This window comes from Bufo bufo, chromosome 2, assembly GCF_905171765.1.
Source record: "Bufo bufo chromosome 2, aBufBuf1.1, whole genome shotgun sequence".
Taxonomy (NCBI): Eukaryota; Metazoa; Chordata; class Amphibia; order Anura; family Bufonidae; genus Bufo; species Bufo bufo.
In genome coordinates this window covers 703829843-703847193 of record NC_053390.1, presented here as the reverse complement: position 1 = coordinate 703847193, position 17351 = coordinate 703829843, and the positions used below count along the sequence as shown (strand labels likewise).

Genomic DNA, 17351 nt, shown 5'->3' with positions numbered 1-17351 from the left:
ATTTCCAGAAGGAAATTGACTGCATTAAAAAACAAAAGATGGTTGGAGATGTGTACTTCCAGCGTCTATTTCTGGTGTTGAGCTACCTGGGAACAGCTGATCAGTCAGGGCATGGGGTTTTGGACCCCTACCGATCAGATATTGATGGCCTAACACTGAGGATAGGCCATCAATATAAAAATCCTGATCCCACTGTCCAACACCCAGCATTGTGCACAGGTCCTACTAATTAGAATAAGAGGATTGTGCGATACTCTTTACGTGTTAGATGGTTGCCTTAGCAACTGCACAGTCCAGCACACAGTTGCATCTCTCCACACTGGATGTCAGATTAGACTCCTTTAAAGGAGTTTACATGCGTATATAAGTATTCCAATAGTAAATCAGACAAGCATCATTGAATCACTCATGGTTCTTTATTTACATAAGATTTACAGTGGACGACATATTAAAGCAAATCTGAAATCCAACCTAATGGAGCAGATCTAATGTTATGAATGAAAATGATCATTGTAGAAAGGGTGAGGATGTCCACAGATGTACAGCTCATATGGGCTTAGAGATTTGAAGGGCACATTACAGTTCCCAAACTGGTGACTCAGATCAGTGAGGGTCGGGTTGTGTGCTTTAACTTTTCATCTCAATGTTATTCCTGCAAAGGGAATTTCATGACTTTTCCTGCTCCTGAGCCACAGGTTACACCTTGTCTACAAATTTCTGCGTTTTCAGGCTGTTAAAGTATACTGGATTAGCGTAGTACAAGTTGTCATTTCATCCAAAAATGTGGGCATTAAATCAACTAAAAGTAAGATTCTCTACATCACATCTACTAAAATGGTTCATGTAGAGGACTCCGACTTTGTCAGAGCCAACTAATTTTCTTAGACTGCCCAACGTGGCATGGAAATGTGTGATGTCGGGGTTCAGAGAGTCTGCCTTTTAAATTTAGCTATGTACATGTTATAGTCTTTATGTTAGTGTGTGCATATACAATATACTGATGTTCGATAGATTACTCCAGGGCTGTCCCATAGACTTTAAAGGGTAACTGTCATGTTTTCATCAAAATATCAATTTTAGCATATGTTACTGTTGCAGCAGCATTATGCATAAAGCAATCTTTAGTTTCTTCACATACCACTGTTTTCCTTGAGTTTTTCCCCTTAGTTACGGCTGTTTAAACATTTACACTATGAGGACCTTCTCAAGATGGCTCCTCTGCCAGTTCTCTGAGGCCAAAACTGCTTTCCCTCACTTCCCATACACACTTGCTGAAGCCAGCAGCTCTCTGCCAGCCAATCAGATGGGATTACTGAGAGACACGCCTCCTCACTCTGAAGCGTAATGCAGGCATGCAGTGTGAAGGACCACCCCTCCGTCTTCTTAGCCAAAGACAGACAAGCCATAGCAACTGTCTTTTAAAAGAGAAGTGGAAAGGGACAGAGGACATTAATGAAAGCTGTTATTATAAGGTAATTACAGATCTTTTGACAATCATTGACAGACTACATGGTATACATGCCTAGCTCTAATAAACTAGCAAATAAAATAAAAATATGACAGTTACCCTTTAAAGCTTTGTGCAGATACTCACAACCTAGTGATGTACTGCCTTGCATTACAGACATGCTTGCACTGAGAAGAATATTGGCCTGAACTGGAATGTATTAATAAAACCTAGGCCCTCGATAAATCTCCCACTATATCCTCCTAAATATGTTAACACTCAAAAATATGTTTGGTTTTAGGATGTTAAAAATATATTGAGCCAAGAACAGACTTCATATATGGACTGAGCAGATAAAGACCAATGCACAGGGATTCTCCTTCTCACGCGGCTTCAATAGAGTCATCATCTACGTGACGTCCTTGTGGCTGAAAGACAAAGCAATATTGCCAATTGGTGCAGTGATATATTACACAAACTGCTCACATGCTAAACACTGGATTTGTGGGCTACAGATTCCCAGCAACACAATACTGAGGAACTGGCGGAACAACATTTTTCAAGGATCTGGCACCAAAATTTTGAAAAAGAGCAAAACCATTCCATTCTCAGGTATGACTCCAGAACTGGTTCTACCAGCAGGGTTGCAAAGGAAACCAATAAACTGCACAGAGGCTAAATTACAGTCAGCACGGGTAAATTATTTAGATCACTTTAGAGATCTAGGTCACATTATTTAGATCATTTTATTATTTAAATCACTTTTATTGAAAACTACTATGTAAAGAGGCATCTCCCAAAAAAGAGAACCATCTCGCCATCGCCACCTATTGAAAGTGGCCCCCTGACTCAAGATCAGACTTTCCAACAAACCTTGGGATTTGACATGGGAATATAGCCAAGCCAGATATCTATCCAAATACAGTTTCGGGGTGCTTGCCGCTCATCAGTACGCGTAGGATTCTGGATGGCTCAGAGTGACGCCTTGAAATCGGCTTCAGCAGGGTGTTGAATATCCTTAAAGAGACCAGCCCTATATGGAGACTTACTGGAAGTACTCCAGGGTATGGAGACTTATTAGAAATGCTCCATGGGAAACAAACATGCAAAGAGGTATCTCCCAAGAGAAGAACCATCTCGCCAGCGCCACCTATTAAAAGGGGCTCCCTACGAGTCAAGATTTCACTCTCCAACAAACCTTGGGATTTGACAAGGGAAAATAGCCAAGCCAGATATCTAATGAAAATCTACATAATGAAAGTTGGCCCCACACAGTATGACAAATATATAGACACTACTGGGAACACTGAAATACCAGCTAGGAGACCAGTACAAGACAGCTATGGGTTGTCATATGTATGACATGGAATATAAAATAAATTAACTCACCTTCACAAATATATGAGTTGGCAAGAAACGCTTTAGCATGTGGCTAGTGTAATTTGGGAATCTCAACACATTGATATTGAGAGATGGAAGTTGTTGGTATCCAGCCATCAATGGGTAAAAGTTATACAGCATCTCTTGCTCATTACCAGGTAGGATTTGTAATCGGATCTACAATATAAGAAAATAATTTAAAGGGGTTGGTCCCACCATACCCTATCTGCAGTACAGCTGATAAATATGTGATTAGTGGGGGATTGAACCTGAAGGGGACAGCCACTGATCACAAGAATGGGGTCCGGAGTCCCTGAAGTGAAGGTCAAGCATGTACAATGTCACTTCATTCATTCTCTATGGAGACTGCTGGAGGTAGCCAAGTATTGTACTCCGCTATCCCCGGCAGTCCCATAGAAAATGAATGGACTGTCGCTCCATTCACTTCACTTTGGGACACAGTGCTCATGAAAGGTGATGGTCCCAGTGGTCGAAACCCCACTAATGACATACTTTTCACCTACCTATATGGTGAGACTAACCCTTTAAGAAAAAAATCAAAGGTAAAAATAGAAAGCAATATACTACAGAAATGGCTATGTACACCAGCTGTTCCATGGTTACAGACTATAAGAAAACCCTGTGTGAAGTCCGATACTATAGTCACATATTCCTTGCTTGCTTCTTGCTAACCTGCTCCTGGTCACAGTGGGTTAGTACTGTTCTCACGTGACTTATTACATAAGTCAAAGGAGTCTTCTGAGCTGTACCTGCTTCCAGAAATCACAGCCCCATCAGAGTAATAGAGGGAGGGATGAGCAGACATAAGAACATTAAAGGGGTACTATCATCTCAGGTCTTGATGACACATCATTAACATAGGTCATCAAAGTAAGCTAAGGGCGGCTCCCACCTCTGAGACTCGCACCTATCTCCAGAATGGGCCTTAAAGTGAAGGAGAGCGTGCATGGAGAGTGCATGCATGGCGTGCTCTCCATTCATTTCTATTGGAGTTCTGAAAATAGGCAAGTGAGTGTGCTCGGCTATTTTTGGCAGCCCCATAGAAATGAATGGAAAGCAGCTGCCCATTCGCAGCCGCTCTCCCCTCACTTCAGGGGTCCTGTTTTGGAGATAGATGCGGGTCCCAGAGATGGGACCCACACCTATCTGACATTTCTGGCATGTCCTAGTGATATACTACCAATGTTTAAGATGAGACAACCCCTTTAAGGGACTGATTGAAGGGAGAGTGAGAATGTTTCATAATGCCAGGTGAGCTCTAAACTTGCCGCCCCATGAGCAGGAGTGTCAAATAAAGTGTGCATTAAAACAAGCGGGTGTCATATACAAGACCTACCTGTTTGAGTCCAGAAAACATAAATGCGTCACTTGGCTCCACTGCAATTTCGATGTCCTGGACCAAATTGGTCTTATTCTGTAGATGATACTTGACTGGCACAGATTCCCTTACCCTTCCAAAAGATGGCAGATCTGCACAAGTTAAAATGAGGAAGACAGCTGTAATGGTGAACTCAAAAAATATATACCATGTGTTCAGCCAATTAGTAAATTACTTTATATGTATCCATTTTATTTCTGACAGAGGAGGGTTTGGTTTTTTTCATACTATTGTCCCCCATGATAAACCAGTATCAGAAGGCTAAGCATTAATATACCGTATATCAACTACACGTGCATTTCTACCATGAGTCTTTATGTTTCGTATGTTTTTTTTCTATTACACTGATTCACACATGCGGTTTTTGATGTAGATTTTTAAGCCAGAAATGTATTCACAAAGATAAGGACTTCTACCCATTTCTGGTGCGTCTTCTCTTGGCTTTGGCTAAAAAAAAAAATGCATCAAAAACTGCCAAAAAAGGGGCGTGGCCTTGTCGGGCATGTGAGAGGACAGCACTGAGAGGCTCCCGTCCTGCCTTCCTGTAAGCCTCCAACATCCTCAGTCTGCAGCGCTACTTACCGCTTCTACAGACCCTGGGCAGCTTCCCACGAGCTGTGCGGTTCCCCTTTGTGCCGGAATGACTCACATCGGGAAGAAGGAGAGGGACCAGAGAGACATCGGGCCTCTGGAAACCCCAAAACAAGATGGCGCCGCATCGGAAGTGCGGGCCGTGGAGGTCGCGGCTCGCCTGAGTAAAATATGCTCGCTCCTCCTCTGTGCCCCCTCCAACACCCCGTAGGGGAGCTCATGTCAAACCCTTCTGAAAGCTCTGAAAAGGTCCACTTGGCTCCCAAAATGGAGGCCTTACAATCAGCAGGGAAAAAGGTTATACAGGAAAACGCCCCATCCTGTGAAGTACCAGTTAAACTTATAGAGTTGGAGCACTCTGTTACTACTGGAGATGAGCCCACCATTAAAGATATCTTTACTGCTGTGAAACACTGCAGCAGCTCATTACATATTCTTAATACACGTGGGCAATCTGCAGGAAAATGTCTCCCTCATCAGGCAAGACCTCAGGCAGGTGAATGAGCGGATCAAAGAGGTGGAAGATAGAGTGAGCACTATTGAGGATCAGCTACCCCCAGTGAAGAGGGATCTCAACAGAAACATACATAATGTGTCTTTATTAATGTCCAAAACTAACGACCTAGAAAACAGGTCGCGCATAAATAATCTCAGGCTGATTGGGGTCCCTGAAAAGGCTGAGGGATTTTACCCAGTGAAGTTTTTTGAAGACTGGACGACCCTTAAATTTGGCAAGGACTCTTTGTCTCGTGTGTTTGCCATTGAAAGAGCACATAGGGTGCCATTCCGCGCTCCGCCACCAGGGGCCCCCCTCGTCCAGTCCTGATGAAGCTGCTTAACTTCAGGGACAGAGATACTATCCTCAAGAAGGCCAGGGATCATCCTGATCTCCTAATCAATGGAAATAAAATATCTATCTTTCCGGATTTTTCCGCTGAGGTCCAGCGCAAAAGAGTGATATTCCAAGAGGTGAAACTTCGCCTAGGGGACTTACAGATTCCCTATTCTATGCTGTACCCTGCTAAACTGCAGGTGGTAGCGTGTGGAGAAGTTTGCATATTTGAAACACCATTGAATGCGGTGCAGTGGTTGGAAACCCAAGAACGCGCCCTTAAAGCTTCAGCGAGCACAGGCTGAATACGTTTCCTAAAAATACGTGGGACTTTTGTGGATCCCGCTTGGTTCGCAGGACGCGTCCGATAAGTGCAATATATATATATTTTTTCCTTAGTTACTGTGGTTTCTCTCTTTAGTATTAGACCTCTGATAGAACTGTTATAATACTTACTATTGGTTCACAAGAGGTAGTGTACTTTTACTACAGTGTATACGACTGTTTTAGGCCACTCGGTTGAGAGGACGCACTTTATATAGTACATAATTCGTTTATATGTTGCACACTGCCGACTGTACTGCCTAGGAGGCAGGTTAGAGAAGCAACCGTGCTTAATGATGTTTATTCAAAATATGTTTTTACAACAGGAATGTTTTTTGCCCCATATATTTTTTGTTACATTCTTTATGGAACGCATTTCTGGAAAATGTCTTTACGTTTAAAATGTTTGTCTGGGTTTGGGGATTGGGTGGGTTTAGCGGTGAGATGGGTACACTGATAATCTGGTTTTGGATGGAGCGATGGTCAAAGCACCTGAGTTCCCGAAATACTTATCCTAGCATGTCTCATCACTATGCAGAATATGGCTGACAAACTTAGAATTGTAGGATGAAATGTTAGGGGACAGGGAGAGGCAGCAAAACGTGCTGCGGTGTTTCTTGTGCTGCAGCATTGTCAGCCCGCAGTGATATGCCTGTCAGAGACGCATCTGGTTCCCAACACTACTCACTTGCTACACAAATTGTGGGTGGGTCGCTCATATCACTCGACACTCTCCACGCATGCTAGGGGGGGAGGGGGGGTGGAGTGTTCTTCTACATAAATCTCTGCCATTTACATGTCACTTGTCTCGTTTAGATCCTATGGGTAGATATGTGTGCCTGTATTGTACCACTTCACCACTATAGGGGGAGGAATATATACCGCGACAAGGATAAAGGAGAAGTTCTGAAAGAGATAATGGCCTATGTTGAGGAGCATCCTCCGTGTCCCATTTTAATAATTGGAGTTTTCAATACTTGCCCGTCTGCAAGGTTGGTCAGGATGGGGGTGTCGGATGCAGATAGAGACACTAACTTTACCACAGTACTACGAGATCTGAATTTGCACGATATCTGGCGAGTGAGAAATCCGGACAAACGCTGATTCTCCTGTTTCTCCAGCTCTCATCACTCCCTCTCTAGGATTGACCTAGCTATAGGGTCCCCGGATATGTTGTCTTTGGTAAGGGATGCTACCTACCTGCCGAGAGGTCTATCTGACCACTTCCCTCTTCACGTAGTTCTTAAATTTCGTGAAAGGAGACCTTTTGGTGTTGGTACTTGGAGAATCAACCCTTTTATGCTGCAGCTGGTGGATGGTGGGGAGGGTATCGCGGGAGCGCTGCAGGAATTTTTTTTACTAACAATGAAGGGTCGGTACCTATGGGAGTGGTGTGGGAGGCCTGTAAGGCATTTATCCGTGGACTATACATCCAGCGGATTAGTCAACACAAAACGAGGTCTAGAGACAGTTTAAAACAGCTCCAGGACCTAGTTATGGAAATGGAAGAGAGATTTGTTGAACACCCCTCACGTGAGCATGAGACGTCTTTGGTGACAGTGCAGACAGATCTAAAGACACATTTACTCCATACCGCTGATAATAGACGCTTTTTTCTCAAGCAAAGATATTTTGAAGCTGGGGAGAGTTCTGGCAGGCTGCTGGCCAGAATTGTGCGGGCACAAGATGGTCCATTAAAAATAATGTCCATCCAGAAAGCCGATGGATCTTTGTTCATGGCAGACTCTGATATTCTGGCGGTATTCCACACGTATTATAAAACTCTATATAAGTCTAAGTTAGCGGTGGGCCCCAAAAATATTGCAGATAACCTTGCTGGGATCTCTACCCACGGCTCTCAGCAGAGCGTGCGGCCTAATAAGATCAACCTCTGTCATTGACAGAATTAGAAGTGGAGCTTAAATCATTTCCGAATGAAAAAGCTCCTAGGTTAGATGGACTACCGACCGAGTTCTTTAAAAAATATAGCACCCTTTTACTACCTCCGTTGCTATTGGTGTTCAACGACTCCCTTCAAAAAAGAGAACTACCTGCTTCTATGAAGGAGGCAATAATCGTTGTATTGCCAAAACCCGGGAAAGACCCGACTTTTCCTGATTCATATAGACCGATCTCCCTGTTAACATCAGATGTTAGGATTCTGGAGAAGGTCCTGGCGAACAGGCTACAAACCGTAATCTCGACCATTATACATAGTGATCAAGCTGGTTTTATGCCTGATAAATCTACTTCAATTAACCTTCGACAGCTATGTCTTAATATCCAGAGGCGGTCGGAATCAGCAGAAAGTTGGGCTATACTATCCCTGATGCCACCAAAGCCTTCGATAGTGTTGAATGGCACTACCTATGGGAGGTATTAAGAGTCATGGGATTTGGGGATACTTTTATTTCCGGGGTTCATCCACTATATTGCGGCCCCAAAGCTAGGATTAGAGCCAATAGTGGTACATCGGAAACCTTTGAGTTGGGAAGGGGTACCCGTCAGTGATGCCCGTTATTCACTCTTCTATTCGCCATTGCAATTGAGCCACTTGCATGCCTGCTTCGATTATCTAATAGACTTGTGGGGTTTCCAATGGGAGTAAGAGAGGAACGCGTCTCCCTATATGCAGACGACATGCTCATATATGTGGGGAATGTGGAGGGGTCCTTAGGCCCATTGATGTCCCTTATACAAGACTTTGCAGACCGGTATGGTCTTCGTATAAACTGGGACAAGTCCATTCTGTTTCCGTTGGACCCGGTCCCCGCTGGCCTCTCCCTCCTGTCCACCTGTTTGCAGGTTGCTCACAGTTTCAAGTACTTGGGAATTGTGGTCTCATCGAATATTGGGCTCTACATGAAAAATAATGTGGATCCACTCCTAAACAACATGTCTGAATAAAAAATTATCAGTGCGTGGTGTAAACCCCCAATGTCTGAAATAGGTAGAAGTAACCTCCTAAAAATGATACTTATGCCGAAACTTATGTATGTCTTACATAACTCTCCTATTTGGATCCCACAACGGATCTTTTTTAGAATACAAGGTTTATTCAGAAGTTTGATTTGGCACAAAAAAAGGGCCAGGATTAGGTTGGATACTCTACAAAGAGGGAAGGATTCAGGGGGTCTCTATTCCTAATCCATGGTTATATTTTATTTCCTCTCAGCTGCAGCAATTAAGGGGTTGGGGGAGGACCCCTGGGGACAACGCATCTGCGCGGCTAATAGCCCACATTATAGAAAACGAATCCCCTATAGCCTTACTAGAAAATAGTAGTCTCTCCGATAAGTTGGCGGTATACCCTACACTTAATTTGATATGTAAGGTTTGGCATAAATGTCGTGACTTGCTGTCTATACAAGGTTTCACCCAGGTCACTCCTCTATGGAGAAATCCCCAGTTGCCTGAAATGTTTCGCCTAGAGGGACAAAGTCCTCAAAAATAAAAATACAGCCACAAAATGGGATATCTTTAAAAGCATCCTAAAATCTCATTGTGAGCGGTACATACCGTATGGGAATAAAAGGTTAAGGAACAAAAAGAAACCAATGTGGATAAATAGAACTGTAAAGAAACCAATAAATGACAAAAAGAAAGCATATAAATCACTAAAACAGGAGGGTAGCACGGAAGCACTGAAAAACTAAGTAAAAAAAATAAAACATGTAAAAAACAAATAAAAGCGGCCAAACTAGAGACCAAGAGATTAATTACCGAAGAGAGTAAAACTAACCCTAAAATGTTCTTCAATTATATAAATGTTAAAAAGTATAAATCTGAAGGTGTCGGCTATTTAAAGAGTAATGAGGGGGGAGTCGCAGAGAGCGACGAGGAGAAAGCAAAGCTGTTAAATATTTTTTCTCCAATATATTCACTGAGGAAAATAAACTGTCAGATGACATGCAGAATGTAAAAATAAATTCCCCATTAAAAGTGGCCTTTCTGACCCAGGAAGAAGTACATCAGCGACTTAAAAAGATTAAAATAGACAAATCGCTAGGACCGGATGGCATACACCCCCGTATCCTAAGGGAATTAAGTAATGTCATAGCCAGACCTATTTGATATTTGCGGACTCTATACTGACAGGGAATGTCCCACAGGATTGGCGCATGGCAAATGTGGTGCCAATATTCAAAAAAAGGTCCAAAAACAGAGCCTGGAAACTATAGGCCGGTAAGTTTAACATCTGTTGTGGGTAAACTGTTTGAAGGTTTTCTAAGAGATGCTATCTTAGAGCATCTCAACGGAAATAACAAATAACACCATATCAGCATGGCTTCATGAGGGATCGGTCATGCCAAACTAATTTAATCAGTTTCTATGAGGTGGTAAGTTCTAGACTTGACAGCGGCGAATCAATGGATGTCGTGTATCTGGACTTCTCCAAAGCATTTGACACTGTACCACATAAAAGGTTAGTATATAAAATTGTGAATGCTCAGACTGGGAGAAAACGTCTGTATGTGGGTAAGTAACTGGCTCAATGATAGAAAACAGAGGGTGGTTATTAACGGTACACACTCAGCTTGGGTCACTGTCACTAGTGGAGTACCTCAGGGGTCAGTATTGGGCCCTATTCTCTTCAATATATTTATTAATGATCTTGTAGAAGGCTTGCATAGTAAGGTATAAATTTTCGCAGATGACACTAAACTGTGTAAAGTAATTAACACTGAAGAGGACAGTATACTACTACAGAGCGATCTGGATAGACTGGAGGCTTGGACAGATAAGTGGCAGATGAGGTTTAACACTGACAAATGTAAAGTTATGCACATGGGACGGAATAATGCAAGTCACCCGTACATACTAAATGGTAAAACACTTGGTAACACTGACATGGAAAAGGATCTAGGAATTTTAATACACAGCAAACTAAGCTGCTGCCAAGGCCAATACGATAATGGGTTGCATCAAAAGGGGCATAGATACCCGTGATAAGAACATAGTCCTTCCACTTTACAAATAGCTAGTCAGACCACACATGGAGTACTGTGTACAGTTCTGGGCTCCTGTAAACAAGGCAGACATAGCAGAGCTGGAGAGGGTTCAGAGGAGGGCAACTAAAGTCATAACTGGAATGGGGCAATATATCAGGGGTCAGTACAGAGATCTCTCCCATCATCTATTTATCCCCTGGACTGTGACGAGGGGACATCCTCTGCGTCTGGAGGAAAGAAGGTTTGTACACAAACATAGAAGAGGATTCTTTACGGTAAGAGCAGTGAGACTATGGAACTCTCTACCTGAGGAGGTGGTGATGGGGAGTACAATAAAGGAATTCAAGAGGGGCCTGGATGTGTTTCTGGAGTGTAATAATATTACAGGCTATAGTTACTAGAGAGGGGTCGTTGATCCAGGGAGTTATTCTGATTGCCTGATTGGAGTCGGGAAGGAATTTTTTTATTCCCCTAAAGTGGGGAAAATTGGCTTCTACCTCACAGGGTTTTTTTTTTGCCTTCCTCTGGATCAACTTGCAGGATAACAGGCCGAACTGGATGGACAGATGTCTTTTTTCGGCCTTATGTACTATGTTACTATGTTAGAGGGGTTCTTCCCATGGAAACGGAAGGGTGTGGTGTTCCTGTATCAACTGCAAAGAGATGGTGTGTTTAAATATTTTGAACAATTCAAGAATGATTTTGCCCTTCCTCATACAACCTTTTATCAATTTTTGCAATTAAGACATGCATTCCAGGTACAGGCAAAATCTATGTCGCTTACATGTACAACACTCCCATTGTTGTGGTTCCTCGAATGGACTAATATTGTCCATATACAGGAATCTGTTCGCGAAATCTGTGAGGGATGACTCCTTGGTGTTCAAACAAAAATGGGGGGGGGGAGGTTGGTTATATATCAGAGGATCAATGGAAAGCCGCACTGGCACTAACACCTAAGTTATCAGTCTGCGAGGGCCAGTGTATGTCCCAATTACTTCTTGTTCACTGTGTATACCGGACTCCATCCTTTCTGTTGGAAGACTGGGATTAGGAATGCTGCCCCCCGCCCCAGATGTGGAGAGATTCCTACATGCCTGATGCACATGTTCTGGGAGTGTGCGGAGCGTCGGAATTTCTGGACAGGCTTGTTAACCTGTACTAAAGAGGCTTATCACATTGTGGTCCCGCCAGGTCCTAGAATGTGCGTGTTGGGACTGGTGAACATTAGAAATCGCAAGTCGCGCCTGGGGGTGCAGCGTCTGCTCTTCCAGGCCAGGAAATTCATTGCTAAATACTGGCTTAGACCCCAGCCCCCTTCTAGGGTTGAATTTTTGAACAGAATGGATGAGATTCTTCGTCTGGAAAAAGGAGTATATATTAAAAGGCAGTGCTTGGCCAAGTTCACAAAAATTTGGGACAAGTGGGTATCTTATAGGATCAATGTGGCATAGTTTGGCTTACGATTGCCTTGGATGTAATGGGAGGAGTGGCCTTGGAGCTGCGCTTGGTTTCTGAGTTTGCGTATGCGAGACCGGGATTGGGAATGATAACTATGGTGGGTGATCTGAGGTGAAGGATTTAAGAGACAAGTTTATCATGGAAAGTGAAGGGGCTAAGACCCTATCCAGGGTGACAGTTATATCTTCCTCAACGTGCTGTCACACGCTACCTATACAAGTGTACCCTTCTCATCGCTGGGAGGTGGGTTGTGGGAGGGCGATTAATTTTATTTCGTGTTACATCTGATAGGGTATATTTTTGTTTCTTTTGCTTTCACTATTGAAATATCGATGTCAATTACGAAAAAAAAGTCTTGACAATTTTCTGAATGCCAAACTTGATTGTCTATACTCACCCCTTTTTTCTGTTCTGTATCGTGAATACTTGTTTAGAGTTCAACATTTTTATTGAAAAATTTTTGTTTAAAGATCAGCAAGGCGTGACATCACATAAACAGTTTGGGGTGGACGCAGCCACCAATAATGTGAATAGTTCCAGTAATAATAATCTTACATTTACTATTGAAGACATGGTTTAACAGTGACATAGGTACATCGTGGATTAGGATCATAACTGTGAATACTTGTTTAATAAAAACTATCTGATAAAAAATAAATAAAAAAAATGCATGTTTGATACCAGCATAAAATAGAATTAGTATTGTAAAGGTACAGTGGAAAACAGTCAAAGCCACCATCACTATTATTTGTCTTCTAATTGGATCTTGCTGCTCAGTCATAAAGTACTGCACTTAAACACTGGATTATTAAATGCTGGATACTGCAGTAAACTGAAGATTAAAGTCTATACCGACTCTCATATCTAGTATATAGGGCATTGGACTCAGACAACTAGCACTGATAGCTCTTGGCTGTTCACAAACCACTAAGAGGACACAATGTCATTCTCCATCAATATACGATAGGGAAGTAAATAAGTTGCAAAGCAGCTTAGTTTTTATGGCGGTTACAAGTAAGGTGCATTTACCCTGTGTTTGTAGTGTGTGTTTGGCATATGCTTCAGGAAAGCTTCCAGCATACAGTGCGGCTTGAAAGTTTGTGAACCCTTCAAAAAAAAATTATATTTCTGCATAAATTGGACCTAAAACTACATGAGATTTTTAGATTTCCTAAAAAGTATATAAAGATGACAAAACCAGTCAAAAATATTAGACTTGGTAATTTTTTATTTAAGGAAAATGATCCAATATTCTTCTGCGGTCCTCAGAAATCTCCTTCATTCGCGCCATGATACATTTCCACAAAAGTGTTGTGAAGATCAGACTTTGATAGATCCCTGTTCTTTAAATAAACAGGTCGAGCCCTCACACCTGAATATCATCCCATTGATTGAAAACCAGAGTTGAATTGCACCTTCAAACCTTCTGCTATCCTAAAGGTTCACATACTTTTGCCACACATAGACGTGATATTGGATCATTATCATTTTCTTCAATAAATAAATGACCAGGTCTAATATTTTTGACTCATTTGTTTGATTTATCTTTATCTACTTTTAGGACTTTATGCAGAGATATAGAAAATTCTGAAGGGTTCACAAACTTTCAAGCACCACTGTATATCTCAATTGTTAGTCCCCATTTATCTAAGTCAAAAGAGTATCCTTTTGCTCTCCGTTAAGCTGAGGTAAGTTGGTATACTGCTTTTTGCTACATAGAACAGCAGAGTCATCCAGTACAAAATGTATACCATAGGGTAGTGATGGCAAACCTTTACAGACTGAGTGCCCAAACTGCAACCCAAAACCCACTTATTTATTGCAATGTGCCAACTCTGCAATTTACCCTGAATACTACAGTCCTGTATAGTATATCTTCCATGTACTTTATCACTTAGCTATAATACCCTGCCTACATGCAGTTCGCTGCCTGTGCTGTTCATAGCGCACCCTGATGAGTGGTAGAAAAAGTCTAAGGCATATTTGTATACCATAGACTTTTTCCAGGATGCGGGTGCCCACAGAGAGGGCTCTGGGTGCCGCCTCTGGCACCCGTGCCATAGGTAATACTGTAGGCTTATAATATGGGAGTCGATGGGTGACATATGCCTATACATTGGTATACACCAGAGGCATGTCAATTGTATGTTGGGAAGCCCTCCCTAGATATAATGCTAAATTCTCTGCAAATACAGTTTGACCGTCCTGTAAAACGTTGCATAAAGATGATCCTATGCTTCAAAGTTCAAAGGCCTGTTTATTGAGCTCTATGAGAAATATTCATATCTCAGAACAGCTTGACTTAGTAATGACTTACCTGCTCGTATGTGAAGTGGAATACTCTCGACCATAACATGGGGTAACGTAACCACTGTCTTCACAACGGGTACATTTTCTGTAGCTGAGCTCCTTAAAAAAAAATAAAAAAATAATATAATATAGACAGAAGATCAATAGCGTTAAAGGGGTTTTCCAGATTTTTTACATGGATAAGTCATCAGTATCCGATCATGGGCCTGAGCTGCGATACCAAGCACAGCCGCCATACAATGTACGACGTTGTGCTTGGCGAACTGCAAGAAGGTTGCGGCACTTACAGGTGATCCGCGGGGGTCCCGGGTGTCAGACTCCACCAATCAGTTACTGATGACCTATCCTGAGGATAAAAAGTCTTGGAAAACTGCATAATAATAATAATAATAATAATAAAAAAAAAATGTATATAGTGCCACAATATTCCGCAGCGCTTTACAAGTTCATAGGGTTCATATACAAAACAAAAGCCCAATAATAAGAGAAATGGTACAACGACAAGGAAATAACTGCAGCCCATACTCGTGTTTCTTCCTACTCAGGTATAAGTAAATGGCTTCCTAAGAGATGACACCGTGACCTGCACTAGGTGAAGGGCTAACATGAGTGATCACAATATGAGAACAAAGCTGAGGAATATGTTGGTGCTGTATAATCACTAGGAAATAAGGAAGTAGTAAGACACTGTTCCCACATCTGTGTTGTGGCTTCCATTTATAACAGACTGCTGGGCCAGATTTAATGCGTGATGGAATCCATTGACTTATAATAGGGTTTGACTATATGCGAATTTTATGGTGTACAAAAGTCGTAACTTTTTGCAAAAGCCATACTCCAAAGCACTTCTGATAAGGACGGAGATATGAAATGACAGTCTCAATAAATTTCCCCCCATTCTGTAAGAATGAAGTAGAGAGCCCATGCCATAAATGGAAGAATGATCCTACAGTGACTGAAGACTGCACAGTGGCATGGCAAACCATATTCATGGGTTTGAATGCAGTGCTGCGTAGTACACCTGGAACTCGTTGATTAGATAGGAGAATTTAAAAGGTGTTTTTCCAAACTTTTATACTGATGACCTATCCCCTGGATAGGTTACCAGCATTTGATCAGTGGGGGTCCGACACCAAGGACCCCTGCTGATCAGCTGTTTGAGAAGGCACCAGCAGTAGCGGGGCAGCCTTCTCTCAGCTCACCAAGCACAGCGCCGTACATTGTATAGTGGCTGTGCTTGGTATCGCAGCTCAGCCCCATTCACTTCAATAGGGCTGAGCTGCGCCTAGGCCATGTGACAGATGAACTTGACATCACTAGACAAGAGTGCCTTCTCAAACAGCTGGTTGGTGGGTGTCCTGGGTGTTGGACCCCCACCAATGAGATACCGATGACCTATCCAGAGGATAGGTCATTTGTTCAAAAATCTCAGAAAATAATTCAATTTGTAGCTACATTTTAATATGTACTATTCTTAACAAGTACTAGGTTATGCTTCTCTAAGGACCTTCTCTTACCTCTTCCAGGAAATAATATAGCTGCCAGTGGCCACACCGGTTTGAGGATTGGCTATGGGTGGACAGTGAAGACAGAAGCATTCACTGGCGCTCTCTCCAGTCTGTAACACAACTGGTATCCACACAAGACAAACGTTAGCTCATGTATTATATTTATATGTATCAATTTATTTCATAATATCAGGTATCATGATGTCACGCATGTTTCACTCAGATTAGATCTAATGCCTTGAATCATAGTCACTTTAAATAGAATGGCCAGAGTTTTTTCATTTAAAGGGGATTTAAAGAAGTTCGATATTGATGGCCTGTCCTCAGGATAGGTCATCGAGATCTGATCAGTAGGGGTCCGACTCCCAGCACCACCGTCAAACAGTTGTTTCATCAGTCACATGGCCTATCTGCAGCTTAGTCTCATTAAAGTGAACTACAATACTAAACACAGCCACTATACCATGTATGGCGCTGTGCTTGGTTAGCTGTGAGGGGGCTGCAACACTCACCGAGGTGCCGCTGCCTCTTCAAACTGCTGATCAGTAGGGAAGGGGGGTCGGGTGTCAATATTGAACTACAGGACAACCCCATTAACTTGCTAACGGCTCTGCCTGAGTGCTCCAGCAGCAGTGGGATGGGGAGGGCTGCATTAGCTGCTTATATCTCTGGACTGATAGAAGACAAGAATACCAGGAGCATAGTATTATCTTCACTACATCTGAAGATATCGCTGTTAGAAATCGGGATGCCAGTGAATGCAGATTTTACCGCGTTCACTCCCGACTCAATTTCTAATTATGATATTGCCTGCTGATGCTGTGCTAATTCTGTGATTTCTGGTCTTGTATGAAAGCTTGCACTGCCATATCTGCCCATATCGCTATCTGCTACCAATCCAGAGATATGAGCAGCTAAAGCAGCCCCCCTTCCCCTGCTGTCCGAGTTGTGCTGGGAAATAACTGTTAGGTGGTTATTAGACCATTGCTGATTGGGAGGAGGGGGGTCTCTGCAGTGGTTATGATTATCAAAGGAACAATGCTTTTTTCCTGGCTTTCTCCACCGCAGCTTTGCAAATCGCTACCAATGCGAGAGCAATCAGACACCTTAGGCTCCTCACAGTGAAAGATGGGGTGTTTGGCTACAT

At 42.6% G+C, this 17351-nt stretch overlaps 1 protein-coding gene across 1 annotated transcript in view; it reads right to left on the bottom strand.

The window, feature by feature from the left end:
- Positions 1–1245: 1245 nt before the first annotated feature.
- TRAPPC11 (trafficking protein particle complex subunit 11) overlaps positions 1246–17351 on the bottom strand; it is a 50938-nt gene continuing 34832 nt past the window's right edge. The window contains exons 26-30 of the mRNA XM_040418715.1: positions 16214–16325; positions 14704–14795; positions 4185–4318; positions 2837–3004; positions 1246–1875 (exon numbers count right to left, since the gene is read on the bottom strand). Coding sequence (XP_040274649.1) covers positions 1831–1875; positions 2837–3004; positions 4185–4318; positions 14704–14795; positions 16214–16325 — 551 coding nt within the window. The 3' untranslated portion in view covers positions 1246–1830. The remainder of the gene's footprint in view (positions 1876–2836; positions 3005–4184; positions 4319–14703; positions 14796–16213; positions 16326–17351) is intronic.